We start from the raw sequence: 21,503 nt of genomic DNA, 5'->3' as shown, positions 1-21,503 counted from the left end.
AATTTATGACTCTCCGTCAGGGAGACGCTACTGTTGCTGAATTTGTTAAGAAATTCAATAGGGGTTGTCACTTTGTACCCCTTATTGCCAAGGATGCCGAAGAAAAGCTTAGACACTTCATGGATGGTCTACGACCTACCATACGAAATAATGTTATGATGATGCGTCCTTCAGATTATGCCACTGCAGTCACTTATGCATTCCAGTCTGAGCAATCCTTGAAGGACATCGAGTTTGAGTTACAGCGCAAGAGACAGCAACATCAGAACAACAATCAACCAAATAAGAAGCCATATATGGGTCCTCATAGACCTCAAGGGCCTCAAAAGCCCCAAGGTCATGTCAAGAAGCAAGCACTGGCAAAGCCACCACCTGCAGCACCAAATACGGCAGAAGGACAACCATGCAAGAAGTGCAATTGACTACACTATGGACCATGTGTGTTGGGTACTTCTAGGTGTTTCATATGCAAGCAAGAAGGGCACAAAGCAGCGGACTGCCCAAAGAATAATGCACCTATTATGGGACGAGCATACGTTATGAATGCCGAGGAAGCTGAAGAGAAGGCAGACACTACGCTCATCACGGGTAACCTAGTCATTTAACATTTTTATATTGCCTTTATTTGCATGAAATGTTAAAATGTTATCAGAATTGAATTGGGAACAAGATCTAACCTAGTGGAATTTAGGTTGCATGTTCTACCCTAGTTGGATTTAAGATACGAATTAGAAAACCCTAGAACGATATTTAATTTGGTGCCTTAATTTATGTTAAGGATGAAGTAATTACAAATAAAAAGCTTGGGGCCAAAATTAAAAGGGAATCATAATTAAAGGATCTTCTGAGGGTTCCGAATTTATAAGGGGCCAAATGGGCAATTTCGCAAGATAAGGGACCGAAGTGCAATTTCTGAATTCTTAAAGGATCAAAAATGTAATTCTCGAAATATTAAGGGCTAAAATCAGAATTTTTGAAATAAAATAAGGGTTAAATTGAAAATATTCGGAAAAAAAAGGGGACTAGAATGCGAGTTTCAAAAAAATTGAATGACTAAAATGAAATTTTTCAAGAAATGCTTAAGTTCAACACGAAATCTTCACCTAGCCTTTGGAAAATTAATGATAGTAAATCCTTAAGCTTCAGCACGAAAATATTTAAAAGACGTTTTGACCGCAGGGAGGATTATCATTCAAGTAGTAGCTACCTATGCTTTGTTAGATTCCGGAGCTACACATTCATTCATAACTGAAACCTTCATCAAAAGACTGAATATTACTCATCAAGATATGGGTTTGGGTTTTGAAGTTTCTATTTCTTCCGGTGATCAAATGCTCACATCTAGAATTGTCAAAGATCTGGAGCTTCGTTTGTGCAAAGATGTGGTTCGGACAGATCTTATTGTGCTTCCTATGCCCGAATTTGATATCATACTTGGGATGGATTAATTATTAGCGAATGGAGCTTCGATTGATTTTAGTCAGCGATCTGTGTCTATTCGACCGTCTAGTGGCAAATTTTTTGTCTTTGAAGCGGCGAGAAACAAGCAAATGCCGCACATCATCTCTTGTCTATGTGCAAGGAAGCTTATTAAACACGGGTGTCAAGCTTTTCTAGCATGTGTTACCACTGCACATGCACCTATCAGTCGGAAGTTGGAAGATGTAGATATTGTTAGAGATTTTCCTAGCGTCTTTCCCGAAGACGTTTCCGGAGTCCCACCCGATCGTGAAGTAGAATTCTCAATCGATCTAATGCCGGGCACTGTTCCTATATCTAAAGTACCTTATCGTCTAGCACCCGCTGAAATGAAAGAATTAAAAGATCAAATCCAAGAGTTGCTGGACAAGGGTTTTATTCGCCCTAGTTATTCTCCATGGGGCGCACCGGTATTATTTGTGAAAAAGAAAGATGGTAGTATGCGTCTATGCATTGATTATCGAGAGCCTAACAGGGTCACTATCAAAAATAAGTATCCACTGCCAAGAATTGAAGATTTATTTGATCAGTTGCAAGGAGCATCGATATTTTCTAAGATTGATCTTCGATCCGGATACCATCAGTTGAAAGTGAAGGAGTCGGATGTTCACAAGACGACATTTCGTACTAGATATGGGCACTACAAGTTTATGGTCATGCCATTCGGTCTGACTAATGCGCCAGCGATCTTCATGGATCTCATGAATCGCGTATTTCAGCCGTATCTAGATCAGTTTATTATAGTTTTCATTGATGATATATTGATCTATTCGAGGAATAAAAAGGAGCATAGTCGTCATTTTAGGACAGCACTGCAAGTAATACTAGATAGAAAAATTTATGCAAAATTCAGAAAGTGCGAGTTTTGGCTTGATAGGGTGGCTTTCTTAGGCCACATCATTTCTAGTGATGGCGTTGAAGTTGATCCAAGTAAAGTCGAGGCAGTGAAAGAGTGGCCATTACCGAAGAGTGTTACCGAGATTCGCAGTTTCTTGGGACTAGCTGGCTATTATCGCTAATTCATCAAGGGATTCTCATCCATTGCAGCACCATTGACATCCTTCACTAAGAAGAATGCAAAGTTTATTTGGGGATCTGAGTGTCAAGACAGTTTTGACAAGTTGAAACAAGCCTTGATTTCAGCGCCAGTTTTATCTATGCCATCAGGGCAAGGGGAATATGTTCTATATTTTTGCTTCTAAACTTGGTTTAGGCGCAGTTCTGATGCAAAATACCGAGTTATAGCTTATGCGTCGAGACGGTTGAAAATTCACGGAAAAAACTACCCTACTCAAGATTTTGAGCTTGTAGCAGTAGTTTTTGCATTGAAGATTTGGAGACACTACCTTTATGGGGAGAATTGCAAAATATTCACCGATCATAAAAGTCTGAAATACTTCTTCACCCAAAAGGAACTGAATATGAGACAACGCAGACTTGAGTTAGTAAAAGACTACGACTGTGAGATTAGCTATCACCCGGGGAAAGCTAATGTTGTGGCAGATGCACTGAGTAGAAAAGCAGCAGTTATCACTCAATTATCACTTCAAAGACCGTTGCAGTCCGAGATACATCGGTTTGAGCTTACAGTCTATGCTAGGAATGAGGCCCCTAATCTTGCCACATTATCAGTACAGTCGACTTTAAGATACAGAATTCGTTATGAACAGTCTACCGATGAGTAATTGCAAAAGTGGAGAGCCAGAGATGAAGCCAAGGGTCGGAAATTATATTCAGAGATGGATGGTATAGTTCGTTATCGAGATCGATTATGGGTTCCTAGTGACGATTCTTTGAGAGATCTTATTATGAAGGAAGCTCATGACACACCTTATTCCATTCACCCGGGTAGCACGAAAATGTACAAAGATTTGCAGTTGTTATATTGGAGGCCAGGCATGAAGAGAGACATTCTGAAGTTTGTATCCAGGTGTTTGACATGTCAACAAGTTAAAGCAGAGCATCAAAGACCAGCGGGAGAACTTAAGCCACTTCCCATCCCCGAGTAGAAATGGGAAAACATCACTATGGACTTTGTTGTTGGATTACCAAAGACTGTTAAGGGATTCAATGCTATATGGCTGATATTTGATCGTCTTAAAAAATCAACGCATTTTATACCTATTAAGACGACTTTTACCATGATTCAATACGCTGACTTATATATTCGAGAGATAGTACGTCTACATAGAATTCCTGTATCTATTGTGTCTGACAGAGATCCGAGATTTACGTCATCTTTTTGGAAGAGCTTACATGCAGCGATGGGGACCAAGTTATTATTCAGTACAACATTTCATCCTCAAACCGATGGTCAGTATGAGAGAGTTATACATATTCTAGAAGATCTACTGCGGGCTTGTATTATGGACTTCCAAGGCAGTTGGGATCCGAAATTACCTCTAGTGGAGTTTACCTACAACAATAGCTTCCAATCATCTATTGGGATGGCTCCTTTCGAGGTATTTTATGGAAGAAAATGTAGATCTTCTATTCATTGGGACGAGGTTGGTGAAAGAAGAGAGATTGGTCCAGATGTGATTGAAGAGACTACCGAGCTTGTAGTCAAAATTCGTGATCGAATGAAGACGACGCAAAGCCGACAAAAGAGTTATGCAGATAAAAGACGGATTTAGAGTTTGCAGTGGGAGACCATGTATTTGTGAATATAGCACCTATGAAAAGTGTTATGCGTTTTGGCAAGAAAGGCAAGATTAGTCCAAGATTTATTTGTCCATTCGATATTTTAGAGAGGATATTGGGACACTAGCTTATAGAGTGGCGTTGCCACCAATGATATTCGGAGTTCACAATGTGTTCCATATTTCGATGCTGCGGAAGTACATGTCAAACTCGTCACATGTGCTAAACTATGAACCTCTACAATTGACTTCAAATATGACATATGAAGAAAGATCTGTCCAAATCTTGGCAAGACAAGAAAGGAGACTCCGAAACAAAGTCATTCCAATGGTTAAGGTCAAGTGGCTGAATCACTCGGAAGAAGAAGCCACTTGGGAAACCGAGAGAGACTTGAAGAATCGCTATCCAGAACTATTCGGTAAGTTCTAATTTCGAGGACAAAACTTTATTTAAGAAGGGGAGGAATTGTAAGGTCCAAAATTAAGACGACGTAACCCAACGGCATTCAAATCTAAGAAATATGAAAAAAAAATAAGTAATTAAATGATTTAATTGCTTAATTGATTATGTGACATGCATGATTATATGTTAAATAGAATTTAATTGTCATGATGCATAAAAACGAGGATTATTCAAGTTGCGACCGAAGAACGGAGACCGAAGGCTGAAAAACGTAAAATGTTTTTATTAAATAATTGTTTTTAATTATTTAAAATATGATTGTGGGTTTTTCTTATTTTTGAAAATAAGGAGTTTTGAGGTAATTTTATATGCCGGGACGTAAATTTTATCGGTGTTGGTTTTTCAACAAAAAAAATACGAACTTTTTGGCAACTCGGCTATTAAATTTACAAACTTATTTTTACCAAAACTATTTTTATATTTAATTAAATCCTAATTAAGACTAATGGGCCTAAATTGTTGGCTTGATAGGCCTAAAGCCTTGTTAGTGTTTAATTAGTATATATTATACTTAAAACCCTCCCCACACCCCACACTCATTCACACCTACTTTCGGAATTCCACACGCCTCACCTTTTCTGAAAAACACATCTAAACTCACAGCACTCACCACACACAAATATTTTGAGGAAAAATCCGAAAAATTTCAAGGAGATTTCAAGCCACGGTTCTTGCTCCGTTCTTCGCAATCGTCAACAGTTTTTCGTGCGTTTAAAACGCAAAGGCACGCCTATTCTTTCCTTCAAAACATCATCACACCATATTATATTTGTATGCATGAAAATTATGGAAATCAAGTAACACTTTGATTTGTTTTCGAAATTGGATGTGTAGGGGTTCCAAACTTGAGTTTTTTATCACCTAAATCATGTTTATGTATTGTGTAAGGAGCTGCCATGATTAGGAAGTGTTATGGTATTGTTTTACACGAATTTAGGATGTCCTAGAACCACACAAACACGCTGCAACAAGAACAAAACACAAGCTGAATCGTGTTGCTGTCATGGGGGTTCGGTTCATATGTTTTAGGGGCTGGGCTTGGTTTGGTTGGGACCAGGGGCTATCCACGTCCGTGAATGAGTCCAAGGTAGAGTCCTAGCCATGCTAGGACTCGAGCTTGGAGGCTGGGAGGAGTCCTTGCTAACAAGGACTCCTACCCGAGATTCATGGGGCATGCGCGCAGGGTTCAGCTGTTGCGCAGGGGATGTGGGGCTCTGCCTGGGTTCTAGGGCAGGGCTTGAGTAAGTCCTTAGGAATTTTATATTAAAGTTTGGGATTTTTTCGGGATTAAAACACTGATAAAACGACTAGTTACGAATTAATTAAAAAGCCTAGCTTTTAAGCTAAATAAAATTGTGAGAATTTTAATTTAAGCTTAAATCATTATTTGGGATGTGAAGGGATTGTGACTACTACATGTTGGAGATATCGTGAGGGTTATGGTCCCAGTCGAAGCCCGACGATCGTGTTTCCTTGGATACGGATACGAAAACGAATACGAATATGTTAATACGTTGGCCAAGGCTCAGTTGACTAGTGAGAGTGTCGCTGGTGTCCCCGCCGTCCAGTACTGTGGTTTTCTCTAGATGGATCCATCGCCCCAATACGATTAAGAATACGAGTCACAATCACGATCTGAATTCAACAAACACGAACATGAACATGAATATGAATATGAATATGAATATGGATACAAATATGAATATGGATATGTTTATGCATCATGAAAATGTTATGAAAATGTTTTTATCTAAAGTTTATGCTTTGTAATGAAAATGTTACTTTAAGTACAAGTATTTTTCACTGTTGCATGTGGTTTTATATGTATTACTTGTTACCAAGGATATGTTGTGTGGAGTTTTTAGACTCACTAGGTGTGTTGATACAGGTGAATATGATAATAATGTTGTGGGAGGTCTTGATGGTTGACCCGACTGGACTGAAGGTGCACATGACCCGAGGACCAGCGCTTTATTTTCCGCATTTATGTTTAAGTTTATGTTAAAAGATTTTACGACTTTTTAGTTATGTTTTGAGAGATTTTGAGAGGTTTAGTATGTGCTATATTTTTCAAATTTTATTGCTTTTTAGGTTTGGTAAAATGATTAACGACTTCATGTTTAGTCCATTTTCTTTGGGGTTTTCAAATAATTGTTGGATGTTTTATTTTAAAATGGTGCAAAAGTAATTTATGTATATGTATATGTATAGGCCGAAAGTTTGAGAGTTGTAAAAAAAATTTCTAGTACTTTTTAAGAAAACGAATAAGCAGACGTTTCACTTTACATCCATCTGCCAAATCTCATAGTCATACCATGCAGCTATGGGTAGCAATATCCTTTTAGACTTGAACATAGCAACTGGAGAAAATGTTTCCTCATAGTCAACTCATTGTCTCTGAGTATAACCTTTTGCTACCAATCGCGCTTTGAAGGTCAATACTTCCCATTCGTCCCAAGTTTCCTCTTGTAAATCTATTTACACCCTATGGGAACACTTCCCTCAGGTGGATCCACAAGATTCCACACTTGGTTCGAATGCATAGAATTCATCTCAGATTCCATAGCTTCAAGCCACTTGGATGAATCGGCATCAGATAACGCTTCCTTGAAGGTCATTGGATCACATCCATGGTTAGGCTCATCATGGCCCTCTCCAAGAATCAGACCATACCTCATAGGTGGTATCGAGACTCTCTCGGATCTTCTAGGAGCTTGTATCTCCTCTCTAGGCTCTTCGTGTGTGGGTTCTACAATCGTGGGTGTCTCTCGAACCTCTTCGAGTTCTATCATCTCCCCTTTTCTATCCAATCGAAATTGTTTTTCCAAAAAGGTGGCATTCCTAGAAACACCTTTGTTTCTTGGGGATGATAGAAATAATATCCAACTGAATTCATTGGATATTCCACAAAGTAACATAAAATGGATCGACTAACCAATTTATCTCTCACTACCTGCTTCGCATAAGCAGGGCATCCACATATTCTAAGATAAGAATATTTGGGAGGCTTACCCATCCATATCTCATATGGTGTCTTATCAACTGTATTTGAATGGACATTGTTCAACAACAGTGCCGCTTTCTCAAGCGCATATCCCCAAAACTGTCCATCAAAGTCCGGTTACGACGCTCTGAAAAACCATTCAACTGCGCTGTAGCAGGCAGAGTCCACTGCGAGAGATACTCTTGGAACTCGGCACTCAAGTACTCACCACCTCGATCCAATCGAAGTGTCTTGATGCTTCGTCCCAATTGTTTCTCTACTTCACTTCTGAATTCTTTGAACCTTTCAAAGGCTTCAGACTTGTATTTCATCAAATACACATACCCATACCTCGAAAAATCATCGGTAAATGTGATGAAGTAGGCATGTCCATGCTTAGTGGTGATCCTAAGGGGACCGCACACATCGGTATGGATCAAATCCAATAACCCTACTGGACCTTAGAGAAAATTATTGCACCCAACAATCTATCTCTAAATAATTGTATTTCTTGCAATGAATGAGAATCGAACATTTGACTTTGTCTCTGATAACAATTGTAGGAATGAGCGCTTTTCGTTTTACTAAAAGTTATAGTTAATGGTAACGAGGCAACTGAAATCTTTTAAATCGTATTACAGTTCAGGTTCCACGTTTCGATTTATTTACTCAAAGGAGACAATTATTACATCCAACACATCCAATTATATATAATACATTTTTCTTTAAATTTTATTTTCTCTCCAACCATTTCAATTTCAAAATATTAATAAATTTTATGTTAATTTTTTTTTAAAAAAAATTACTTCATTTTCTAATTTTTATGAGACATGTGCATCGTGTGTACCACAATCCGTTAGTGTATATATATGTAGAATTATGAAATTATTTTTAGTTCTTCGAAATAATTGTCACGAAAATAAAAATGATGAAATTTTCTTGAAATCATTTTGGAAAAAGGGATACTTTATCAAAGTCTAAAAGGGAAAGACAAAAAAAATTTATGTTCAACTATGCAAATTTAGAATGATTTTATTGAAAACTCAACAATTTTTGTTCGGAGTTTTTAAATTAAACCAAATCTCCTTGTCATCAAATCCTATGTTCTCCTTAAAATTATTCTAACCAAATTCAATGGTATTTTTACTTTCTAATCTCTTCAAATCCCAAATTGTCAAACATGAGGACTACTGGAGTTTTTTTTTTTTTTTGTGTTAATTAATCTTTAAGAAAATTATTTAAATCACTTATATATGTTCTATTTTTACCATTTTTTTAAAGAAATCTAGAGCATTCCAGTCGTAAGTATTTTTTAAAAAAAATATTATAGTCAAAGTTGATGCTTAATGAAATTGGCTTTACAGTTTGTTTTTTTGAGTTTGAGTAAAGAAACAAAGTAACCATTTAAAAAGTGTAACTTATTATAGAAGACGCTGCGCATGCTTGGGTTTGATTGGACTCAACTACCGTCCAAAGTTGAAATGTATGTCTTTTACGTGAAGAAAACAGAACAAAGCTGTCAAAAAGTAACCACCAGATTCTCTCACGAGCATACGACTAAATGTGCCTGAAGTACTGGAAACAACGTTCCCTCTCAGGCTGTCCAAAAGTGAAAATTTTATTTATCTATCAAGATTTTTAAGGCTAAATTTCCAACAGCAAATTCAAGTTACTTGTCATGAGTCCATAAATCCACCACCGGATCAGAGCAATCACTAGAGAATTTTTTTGATTTACTTCGCATATTCAATAAAGTCATAGATAGATAATTGTCGAAGTAGACGCACGTGAAGTAATAGGATACCATTTTTACTTCACATTTGGTCGGTTCAATGAGGGAAAACCGGTCCGGAATTAGACCGGAGTGTTTGAAGTAAAAAATAATATTTTACTTCGTCGATGTTATTACCGAAATTGATTGGTATATACTACTTCATAATTAATAATCGTCGAAGTAACCAGTGACGAAGTAAAAACCATAAATTCTACTAGTGAATTTTCTCTTATATTTTCAAAACTTTATTTTCTATTATTTTTTAGATCCAACACCCAAATTTGTTGATTCTAGCTTATTCAGATTTTGTGATGCTACTCCCCAATTTTTCCCAATTCAAAAAGCCACAGATCACCCGTGTTTATATTTTAATAATGTTTCTTTTGTCCACTAATTCTGTTTATTCTCATGGGAGGAGTTCGGATTTAGTAAAAAAAATTGTTACAATTTATTGAATAATTTTTTTTTATTTTTTTTGCAATAATCTTAAAGAAATCGTTTCATATCAACTTGTCTCGTGTCGATTCGTGAAAATAATACGATGACTTATTGTTGTTTCATTGTCAAATTTTTTAAATTATTTTATCTGCATAATTTAAATTAATAAGGCCAACTGATTGTATTTATAAAAACATCAATCAATATTTATAACTTCTATGTCATTTGAGTTCTTTTGGTAAGTTGCAAATTTGTCATTAATAATTACGTATAATGAAAATTAAACATCATATAATAATAGTAAAATGCTAATTGTGATGAATGTGTGGGTATGATGTTTACACATTTCGTGTTTAGATTATGTCATTTTGCAACATATTACAAGCATGCATGAATCCGTACGACAACTATATTTTTTCAAACGTATATGAAAACGTTCATAAATAATTGATATGAAAATTGTGATATTTTATGCCAAATAAAAGATGTAAAAAGTAAAAAGTAAAATATTATTTGTTGTTAGGATCGAAATAATGTTTAGATGTGATAATAATAACTTTTTTTATTATATTTTTCAAAACTTGAGCTGGTTTTAATTATTATTGGTTGTTGGAACATTTCAAGTTCGTAATCTTGATTTTGATGTTAACAAAACTTGTTATTTTGTTTCTAATGATTTATTGTAGTGCGTAGGAAGCTGGAACTGATCAGGCTTTGAACTGATCAGTTAATTGAGCCGAAAATGAAGCTATCGAGACGCAACTAAAAGTACCAGCTGATTCCCAAAACTGAATCAGCTCAACTGACATATCAAAGAACAGTTCAGCTGATATCCAGCTGATATGTGGCTCAACAGGAGAACTTCAAAAACCTGACCAACTGATGAAGAACTCAACTGATGAAGAGCTCAGCTGATCAATTCAACTGAAAGAGTGAAATCAGTTCAACTGATTTCACCAGCCCAACTGAAGATCAGTTCAGATGACCATTTAAGAGCATCAGTTAGGAATCAAATCAGTTGCAGATCAATACAAGTTTATCTAAAGTGGATTCCAGCTACGCACAAGGGTATAAAGCATATGTACTATTGAGAGTGCAATAATGGACGTTGCAGCAAAGCATAAAGCCAAAATATTCTAGAAGACTGTTGGAAAAGTCGAGACACAAATTTCAAGTAACACATCCAAGCTGCAACAGATACAATAATTGAGTCTCACTGTATGATCAAGTCTTCACGCCTATAAATAGAAGATCAGTGAAGACTAAAGCAGAAGTGAGTAAAAGAAGAGAGGGCACGCTTACTGCTTATCAGCTTACAAGAAGCAATCAGCCCAGAGGGAATACACAAAGTCATATAAGCTTAGTTTAGAAGCTCTTTTCCCTCAGTGTGTGAGAACACATTTCCTGTGTATACATTGTTCAGTTTTCATACACACTTACTCACCACTACTACTCAAATACATTCTTGCACAAAGACATTAAACTTGTGTATGTAGTTTTGACACGCAGACGTTAAACAAGTGTTGGCTGGGAGGTGCTGCCTTCAATCTAGCCTAGGAGTTCAGTTGGGCAGTGGGTAAGTCCTAAGCTGAGTGGGTTTGTACAAGTTGTTGTATAAATCAAAATCTTGTAGTGAATCCTACCCGAGGTGATAGAAGAGGTGACGTATGAGCAGTTGAAGTCTACGAACATCCATAAACATATCTTGTGTATTTTCTTGTTTAACTATTGTTTTCAAACTGGTTTGATCAGTTAGAGCATCCGTCAATTCAGCTTTCAACATAATTGAACTGATATATGATAGAACTGATCCTCTGCTCTTCAGTTATTCAGATTACACAAGTTAAAAGGCTTTCAAATATAGCAGCTTTCTTCACGAAAGATTACTTCGAGTATTTTCCACTTTGTACTTTAACCAAATTCGATTTAATTCATCGGTGTTAACATGCTTAGAACACGAGCTATTGTAGCTCTTGAAGAATATAGTGTTTGAAGCACCTCTGGTACCCAGCACACGATCCTTCATTGGTTATTAAAACTCTTTCTTGAACAATTAGACTTAATTGGACCACAAAAAATATATAAGCAATAAATCAACACAACAACTAGATAAATGGAGACTTAACTAAATGTGCAATATTAATGTACAAAATATTGCGGATGTTCGGAGATAACAACTCATGCATAACCCATTCTTCTACTTAGGAAAGAATTCACTAAAAGAGTTTGATTTATACAAATCTTGTACAAACTCACTTCGACTAGGACTTATCACACTGTCTAATTCAAAATTCTTAGTAATATCTCAACACATGAAGTTATGGCTTATTTTAGGACACTCGGTTCACGAGAAAAAACAAATTTTTCAATGGTTAGCTTTGAATGGCTAGACTTGATAGCATAACACAAGTTGATCCTTGATGATCTAAAATGAACAAATAGGTGTGTGATAGGTAAGCAGCTTGATATCTTATAAAGAATAAGTGTGCTCGAGATCTTTTAGATTTCAGATTGTGAAAACTTGGAACTTGTTGATTTCTTTGGCGTTATGATGTTCTAAATCTGCAAATTTATACCCAAAGTTTTCCAACAGTCGGAAAACTTTTTCAACGATCGTATATGCTATCCTCCGGCATATTTTAATCGTAAAATCTATTAAATTCTCATTTAATTAACCTTTGCTTTTTTCTGCTTCGGGCTATTTTAGTTTTTGAAAAGTTGATCGACTCTTGACAATTTAGAAAGCATTAATCTCAATCGAGAATTTTATGTTATTTTTTATTTGACACTATTTATGATAGTAATCGAAAAACTTGAGTTGTTGTTGAAAGGGGATCGGTTACGGTGCCCGGATGCGCAACGGAAACTTCAAAAATTGTTTTTCAACAAGTAAAAAAAACGAGCACCCACTAGTAGTGTAGCAAATAACATAACACAAAATATGTCATACATAGTGTGTTTAGAGAAATATACCTATCAATCTTAAAAGATTGATTGTGGCTCCAACTTAGTTGTCAAACAACTAAGCTCTTCAAGGGATGACAATCTACAAGCCTACTTTTAGCACTCCTTGCTCAAAATAAAGCCCACCACCAACAAGCTAGTTCCCCTCTAATTTTGCACTAGAAAAATTAGATGATTTTTCTTTGAGAAGTGTTTTCTTTCTTCAACAATTGAAGAAGAAAATGAAGGAGAATTAAGCTTCAAAATTTCGGCCCTTGAGGTGTATGAGAGAAGGGGAGGAAACTTTTTTGGTTTTTCGAAATGCTAAAGCAAAAAGTTGCATGTGCATGCCATGCCATTAACTCAAAAGTTGCCTCCAACCCTTCATCTCCCAAGCATGCAATTCTATTTGGACTTGTAACAATTACAAGGCCCATGAACTTTTATTTAAATGTATCAAACATATTTGAGACCATTTAAACTTTACTTGATTTTACTCAAGCCACTAGTTTAATAATTATTTCTAATTGGGCTCTACAAGTCCCAATGTTGTTTAATTAATTCAACACTTGAAATAATTTAATTATTTGGACTCTACTAGGCCCATTAGTGTTTAATTAATTCAACACTTGAATTAATTTAATTTATTCCATAATAATGTTTATGAAAATCACAAATTTCAAATACATTATTGAATTGGCCAACTTTTAATTTAGGAACACTTCCATAAATTAAAAGTTACATTCTCCTTATCGAAGTCATACTTCTATTTTTTTTACGCTTATAAACTCCTTTATAAGCCGTTCAACACATTGAACTATTTTACTTCTCAACGGGATCTAGAAAGCTAGTATTTGTGTGGCCCTCAATGGTTTATTGATACAACTATCAGTGGGTTCACATCTCCATGTGATTCGGGACTAAACATGTCCTTATATGAGCATACCCCAATTGCTCCATTCTTACTTATCAACTCCTTGATAATAAGAACGTCAGAACTCAAGTCTGATAGTACTCAACCAATCATGTTACACGCCTAGCATCATCGCTTACATGATTCCCTAGGTATCATATGATAGCGCCTGCAAGAACCATTCAATTATGGTTAGCGTACAGTATGATCTTTTCATCTCATATATCCCGACCGATTCGACAACTATTGATATATCGAGATCTGTCAAAGAATCGATACTATGTGTCATGTCGTAGTTCCATCGATGGTGTAATCTATGAAACCCCTTTCATAAGTACCACCAACACTCTGATCAGAGATTTCATACTACATACATATAGGATATCCATACCCAAATATAAGCGGTGAATCCCCGACTACAATGCATCAACTCCTATATGTTTCGACAGAACACCCAACCTTGCCACCTGATGATCCCATATGAGTCGGTAAACAAGTCAAAGTACAATGCTAGCATATAGAGTCTCAATGTTGTCCCGGGTCATAAGGACTAATGGTGTACAACCATAAACTAGGACGTTTCCACTCGATAAGTGAGAACCACTTGAAAAGTCTTTTATGGAGGGTTGTTCAGTTCACTCTACCAGGAGCACCTATCTGCATGTTCAGACATCACAATGTCCCCTACCAATGAAACATGTTACTCACATCGCAGATACTAGTCTCAAACTCGAGCGGCCTATATCTTTCTTAGTGGCGGCTGAATCGACTAAGAACTGTTTAGAATATACAGTATTCCGAATATGAGTTTCATGATACTCATCATATGAGCATCTCATATTCTTTCTACTATTTGTATATTCAAGGATTTTATCTATGCAACTAGCATGTGTATACATATAAAGATGTGCCAAAACAATAATTTCAAATATTATTAAAATAAAGATTGTTTATACGTAGAGTTTCATCGTGTACACTCGGCCAACACTTGGCTCGACGGGCACCTACTCTAACAGTTGTATCCATCTTGATTTATTAATGTCTGACTGGTTATAATTGAACTGTCAGACTCTACGCATTTGTTCGATAAAGCGGTCTGTTAAGAAACACATACTATTGATGATCTTTTGTTGATGTTTGTAGCTTTAGCTCTTGATAAAATACGAACGGCTTGACTTTGTCTAGCAGCTCTAGTCCAGTAATTATATGGGAATAATAGTTAGACCTGAAACAGCTCGACGTTGTTTTTGTCATTGCCAAAACCTAGGGTATTTAAACTTAACTATTTCTCTCTTTTTGAGATGAAAAACCAAGCTGTATTACTAAATACAATTATTATATAAAAATAGTTAAGTATCAAATTCAATTAAAAGAAAATGTATTTCATTGAGTAAATGAAATGACATTGTTAAATGTGCACAAAAAACTAAAACCTATTACACTTACAAAGCAAAATATATCTTCTAAGACTTGAATCGTTACTACGACTTCCACCGCATCTTTTTTTATATATATATTCCTCTTCATCTATTTTCCTCTCATCAACTTTTTTCATATTTGGCTCTCTATGTTCTTCTCTTTTGTTCTTCTAACTTCTTGTAATTTATTTATTCTTTTTTGACATCACCACACTGCATAAACTCAAGAATCTATTGCAGGTGGCTTCCAAGGATAGTCTGAAGGTGATCAAGACGTACATCCATGTGATTTTTAAATTTTATAAAATACACTAATAGTTCATCATTCATGTTTGTGGCTTGAATTTTTTTCTAGAGCTGGTCGGAACTAAGATTGTTGCAAAGTTTCCCAATAAAGCTTATGTCCTTCAAGATCCGTGACTTGAAGTTGTCGAATGTCATAGTATGAGCAAAGTGCTTGATGTCCAAGTTGCTGATGGACTTGGAGAGATCTTGCAACTGATTCAGTACATTTTGTAGCATGGGATCTTCACTTTCTTCATCAGGCTCAGAAAGTTGATTGCCACAAGATGCTGAAGGGCCGACCTTGTACATATTGAGAGGATCTAGCTATGGTTTGGAAGTTGTATGAATGAAGATTTCCTCACCGAGCAATTTTCAAGAGCCCAACTAATCATAGAAAGAAAACGCTAAATTGTTCATTCTTATTATTGAGGATCATTTTTGTACATAGAATGTCTTGCAAAATCCTTTTAACTTAGAGTAAAAAGCCTTACTTCTCATTTGTTTAAGTCAATGATGTACTAAGAATTTTAGTTAGGTAATGTGTAAGTCCTGCTGAAGTGTGAAATTTCAAAATATTGTAATTGTCAAAGTTGTCTAGTTGAATCCTTCAACAATGAATAAGGGGTGAAGTATGAGTACTGAAGTCTCCGAAAATCTAGGAAAAAAACTTGTGCTATTTACTTATCAATTACTCTGCCATAACATTTTATTTTGAGAGCCTAACTTATCACACACACTTAAGCCATTTTTGTGTTCTAAACTTATTAGTTAGTATCCGTGAATTGACAAACTGATAGCTTATTGATACCCAACCGACAAGAATTACAATTAATGTTGCTAATCCAATCGAAATATTTACATAATTTTTGAGATTATTTATGAAACGTCCACTACTCGTTTTCTTAAAAAGTAATAGAATTTTTTTTCCCTTCAACACAAAATTTTGGCCGAATACATAAATAAATATATAAAATATTTTTGGACCATTTTAAAAATAAAACAATCAACTAATATTTAAAAATCCAAAGGAAAATATTTTCCAACATAAAAACGTCAATCGTTTGCAACTCCTAACTTAGAAAAATTTCTAAAACTAACAACCTCTCAAAAACCACTCAAAATCATAATCAAAGTTGTAAAATATCTTTAACATCAACTTAAAAATCATAAATCATAAACATAAGACTAGTGCGGAAAACTAGCGCTAGTCCTCGGTCTAAACCCACGAATGGAAGCTCAAGAGGTGGTGGTTTTTCGGCCTTCGATCGCGGGTACGATCTCTAATGGGAAAGTTCCAACGCCGTGTATAAAAAGAGGAAAGGGGGTGCTTCAAACCATCAAGCCTCCATTATCATTATTATCAAACTCACCTGCATCAATCACATTTAGTGAGTCTAAAGACTCAACACACCATAATTTTGAAAACAACATAATACGTATACAATCAAATACAACAGTGAAGATACATTTACTAAACATATACATTTCATGAACATGCATAATTTTAAACATTTTTTCATATCAACATAAACATATTCATATTCATCTCATCATCAACATATTCATATTCATTTCCATCATATACATATATACGTATTCCTTTTTCGTTGAATTCAGATCGTTAATTGTGACTTTCGTATTCATATTCGTATTGGGACGATGGATCCATCTATATGTAACCACAGTACTGGACGGTGAGGACATCAGCGACACTCTCACCCGTCAACTAAGCCTGGTCCTTACGTATTAACATATCATCGTATTAGTCACAATTACTTCACATTATTCAAAATTTCATATTTTCATCACTTTATAAAATCCATACATATACACATAATTTTTTCTTTAAGCCAAGTATGCAACATATCTTTTAACGTTATCGTTTCATCATAAAATTCCATAAACATACAAAATAATCATTTTAACATATAAAACAGCATTCAAAGCACTGCCATGATGTTTATTAATTTTCAGGCGTAAAATTATCGTTTTACCCCTAAACGTAAAATTTCACAAATTTGAAATTTTTTTAATTTTGTTGACTCTAGACCATCCCAAATAATTATTTAAGCTTAACTTAATTTTCTCATATTTTTATTTGGCTTAAATCGATGGCTTTTTATTTATTCTTTAATTATAACATATTAAGGCGTTTTAATCCCGAATCAAATCAAACTTTACTATAAAATTCTCAAATTAAAAACTTATACTTTTTATATTTAATTAGCCCTCGTGAACCATGACTCGACCCCCGTTGAGCCATGTTTTGAATTTTAGTTCATGAAGAAAACCCTAAGTCGAACCAAGCTAACCACTCGAGCCATACTTACGTTTTCTATGAACCATCTTTGAGCCAGCCCAAGCCAACTTCGAACCAGATCTCCCCTGGACCCTCGTGAACCCATATCACCCTTAGGACTCGACCCCAAGCCCCAACCGAAGCCACTACATCAGATGAAGCAATCGGCCAAGAGCCCCTTAGCATTAGGACTCTACGTTTGTGATGCTAGGACCCTAACCACCGGACCAGCCCCTGAACCAGACCTTGTGCACCCTCTTAGGACCCTTGTGACTCAACCTAGCCCAGCCCGAAGCCCCCTGGCCGATCCACCTTTCCTTGCGCGGCTGCGCACCCCATGCGCGTAAGCGCGATTCTTCTCGGGTAAAGTCCTAGCTTGCTAGGACTCCTCCTCAGCCTCTTGTCTCGAGTCCTAGCGTTGCTAGGACTCCTTCCCTAACCCATACGTGACCCTAGCCTAGCCCTGGTCTAACCAAAGGCAAGCCATGGAAAACCTTCCCTTGAACCCGAGCCCTAAGATCACCAACCGAGAAGATTGGTTCCAGCTTTTGTTTCTTGTGTGCAGCGTGTTTGTGTGTCTTTGGACTCCTTAAAATCGTGTAAAACATGACCATTTTAATCCTATACATGGAAGCCCTTTCATGTACACTTAAATCATGATTTTGGATCAAAACAACATACTTTAAAATTCATGTTGGATGCACAAACGAAAATAATTAAAGGTGCAACTTGTTTTTCATACAAAACATAATTAAATACATAATATGGTGTGACGATGAGTAAAGGAAAGAATATGGAGTGTCTTTACGTGTTTAACGCACTAAAACGTTGCGGCGATTCGAGGGACGATAGCGGAGAGGGCTCGTATACTTTATAAAAATCGTATACCGATAAAAATTACGTCCCGACATATAAAATCACCTCAAAACTCCTTATTTTCAAAATTAAGAGAAAGCATCACCTTTATTTAAATAATTAAAAATAATTATTTAATAAAAATATTTTCCATTTATCAGCACTCGGTCTCCGTTCCTCGATCACAACTCGAATAACCTTTAAAAATACATTTTAATGCATTCAAGTAGAAAACTACTAAAACATCCTATAAACATATCACATAATCAATTTAGCAATTAAAATAAATTAATTAGTTATTATCCATATTCTCTAGATTCGCATGCAGTTGGATTACGTCGTCTTAATTTTGGACCTTAAAATTTATGAATCTCCTCTAAATAAATATATGATCCTAACAAATAATAACAACAATAATTAATAAATAATAAGAGAAAAATTACTTTTTTACTATTTATTATCAATTTTAATATTGATGGAAACAATAAAAATTAAATTAATGACAAAAAACATGATTACTAATAATAATAATGTTGAATCAAGAATTTGTTATGTTTTGGTGTTAACAAATAATTAAGGAAAACTGATTTTAGCGGAATAGGTCTAGTTGAACAAAACTGATATGATCCCATACTGAAATAGTTCTTATCAGATTATCAGTTTTTTTTATTCAGTTTTGTTGGAATTTATAAGTTTCAGAGTTTGACAAACTGATCAGTAACTGAACAGAAGACCTGAACTAGAGAATGCAATTGAACTAAAGGAAACTTATCAAACTTCATGGACCAAGTAACACTGAAGTAAACAAAATAAAGTTTTCAAATGAATTACTAAAGTCTCAAACTGATGAATTCAAAGTTGACGAACTGACCGATACCAAATCTAAAGAACTGAATGTGTTATTCGCAGAACTGGTATAGTATAACCGAAAACTGAACTGAAACGTTCAAATTGAAAGGATATCAGTTAGAACTGATTAGTCAACCATTTTGATTCCTGATCAGTTAGTCACATCATCAGTTGCAATTTGAATCTCAGCAAAAAACTGATAGTCCATACAAAAGCAGAACAGTCCGATACATCGTACCTCTGTCAGAAAAATTCATCTACATGGACTAAAAGATGATTCACCATATATTAATCATTAAATGCATTCAATGTGACCGTTGAAATCGAAGACTATATATAGCTGATGAGTTCAGTTGTGAAGAGAGTTGAACCAGTGTGAAATATCACGAACAACAATTACAACAAGAACAATCAGCTGAGATTCACTTTCGTTTCAATTCAGTAAATTATAGCTCACACTTCATTGATATATTGTAGCATTCAGGCTACTATTTCGTTCTATTCAGTTTTAAACTGATAAGTGAAAAGAAAGACTAAGATTTTCAGTTTGAAAATGTTTAAGTCCAACTAAAGTGGGTTACTACATTCCATTGTAATTAATCAAAATCTTTTAGTGAATTCATATCCTTGAGATAGAAGGGGTAACATAGTAGAATTTGAAGTCTCTAAATATTCATAAAAATCTTTGTGTTCTTCATTTTACTCATTCAGTTATCACGATATCCTAGCCATAATTGAAACGTCCACTACTCGTTTTGCTTAAAAAGTGCTACAATTTTTTTTTCAAACCCTTACTAAGATCGGCTGAAATGTTTACATGCAAATATAAAATATTTTGACACCATTTTTAAAATAAAACAGCCAACTAATATTTAAAAAATCAAAGAAATAGTTTAAACATAAAACCAAACCTAAAAAGCATTAATTTGAAAAGTATAGCTCATACTATCACCTCTCAAAACCTCTCAAAAGCATAAATAAATAGTCGTAAAATATTTAACGTAAATCATAAGTGCGGAAAAATAGAAGCGCTGGTCCTCGGGTCATGTGCACCTTCAGCCCAGCAAGGTCAACCATCAAGACTCCGAACATCATAATTATCAATATCACCTGCATCAATCACACCTAGTGAGTCTAAAGAGTCAACACACCATAATCTTGATAACAACATAATACGTATACAGATCACATATAACAATGAAAAATACTTGTAATTAAAATAACATTTTCATAATAATGCATAAACTTTAAACATAAACATTTTAATATCAACATATTCATATTCATATACATCATAAACATATTCATATTCATATTCGTGTTCGTTGAATTCAGATCGTTGATTGTGACACGTATTCGTATTCGTATTGGGTGATGGATCGATCTACATATAACCACAGTACTGGGTGGCGGGGACATCAGCGACACCCTCACCCGTCAACTGAGCCTTTTGCCTATGTATTAACATATCATCGTATTTGTATCAATGGTAATACGATCGTCGGGCTCATACTGAGACCTTATCTCTCACGGTATCTCCAGCATATCATCGTATTAGTCACAATCCCTTCACCTCCAACATTTCGTATTTCCATCACTTGATAAAAACATGCATATAATATAGTTTTTCTTTTAAACAAAGCATGCAACATATCTTTTAAATGTCTATATTAAATCATAAAAATCCATAAATATTTTAAAATAATCATATTAGCATATAAAACAGCATTCAGAGCATTTCCATGACGTTTACTAATTTTCGGGTGTAAACTTTCCCTTACACGTAAAATTTCACGTTTTTGACTTTTTCTTTATTCTGTTGACTCTAACATGTCTCAAATAATTATTTAAGCTTAATTTAATTTTCTCATAATTTTATTTAGCTTAAATACTATACTTTTCAATTAATCCTTAATTATTCATTTTTAAGGCGTTTTAATCCCGAATTAATTCAAACTTTAATGTAAAATTTCCAAATTGAAAATTTAGACTTTTTATATTATTTTAGCCCTTGTGAACCATGACTCGACCTCCGTGAGCCATGTTTCGATTTATTTTCCAAAAAAGAAAACCCTAAGTCTCGCCCCAAGCTTACTACGAGCCACCTTCACGTTTTTCACGAGCCAAGCTCGAGCCATCTTCGGACCCGACCTCCCCTGGAC

General features: G+C 35.3%; 1 protein-coding gene across 1 annotated transcript in view; it reads right to left on the bottom strand.

Annotated features, from left to right (window-relative positions):
- Positions 1-239: 239 nt before the first annotated feature.
- Positions 240-21,503, bottom strand: part of LOC140991234 (uncharacterized) — a 32,082-nt gene continuing 10,818 nt past the window's right edge. Inside the window, exon 9 of the mRNA XM_073461173.1 lies at positions 240-372. Coding sequence (XP_073317274.1) covers positions 240-372 — 133 coding nt within the window. The remainder of the gene's footprint in view (positions 373-21,503) is intronic.

Source organism: Primulina huaijiensis, chromosome 13 (assembly GCF_012295235.1).
Source record: "Primulina huaijiensis isolate GDHJ02 chromosome 13, ASM1229523v2, whole genome shotgun sequence".
Lineage (NCBI taxonomy): Eukaryota > Viridiplantae > Streptophyta > Magnoliopsida > Lamiales > Gesneriaceae > Primulina > Primulina huaijiensis.
Note: the sequence above shows the minus strand (reverse complement) of the source record. Positions and strands in the feature narration are given on the sequence as shown.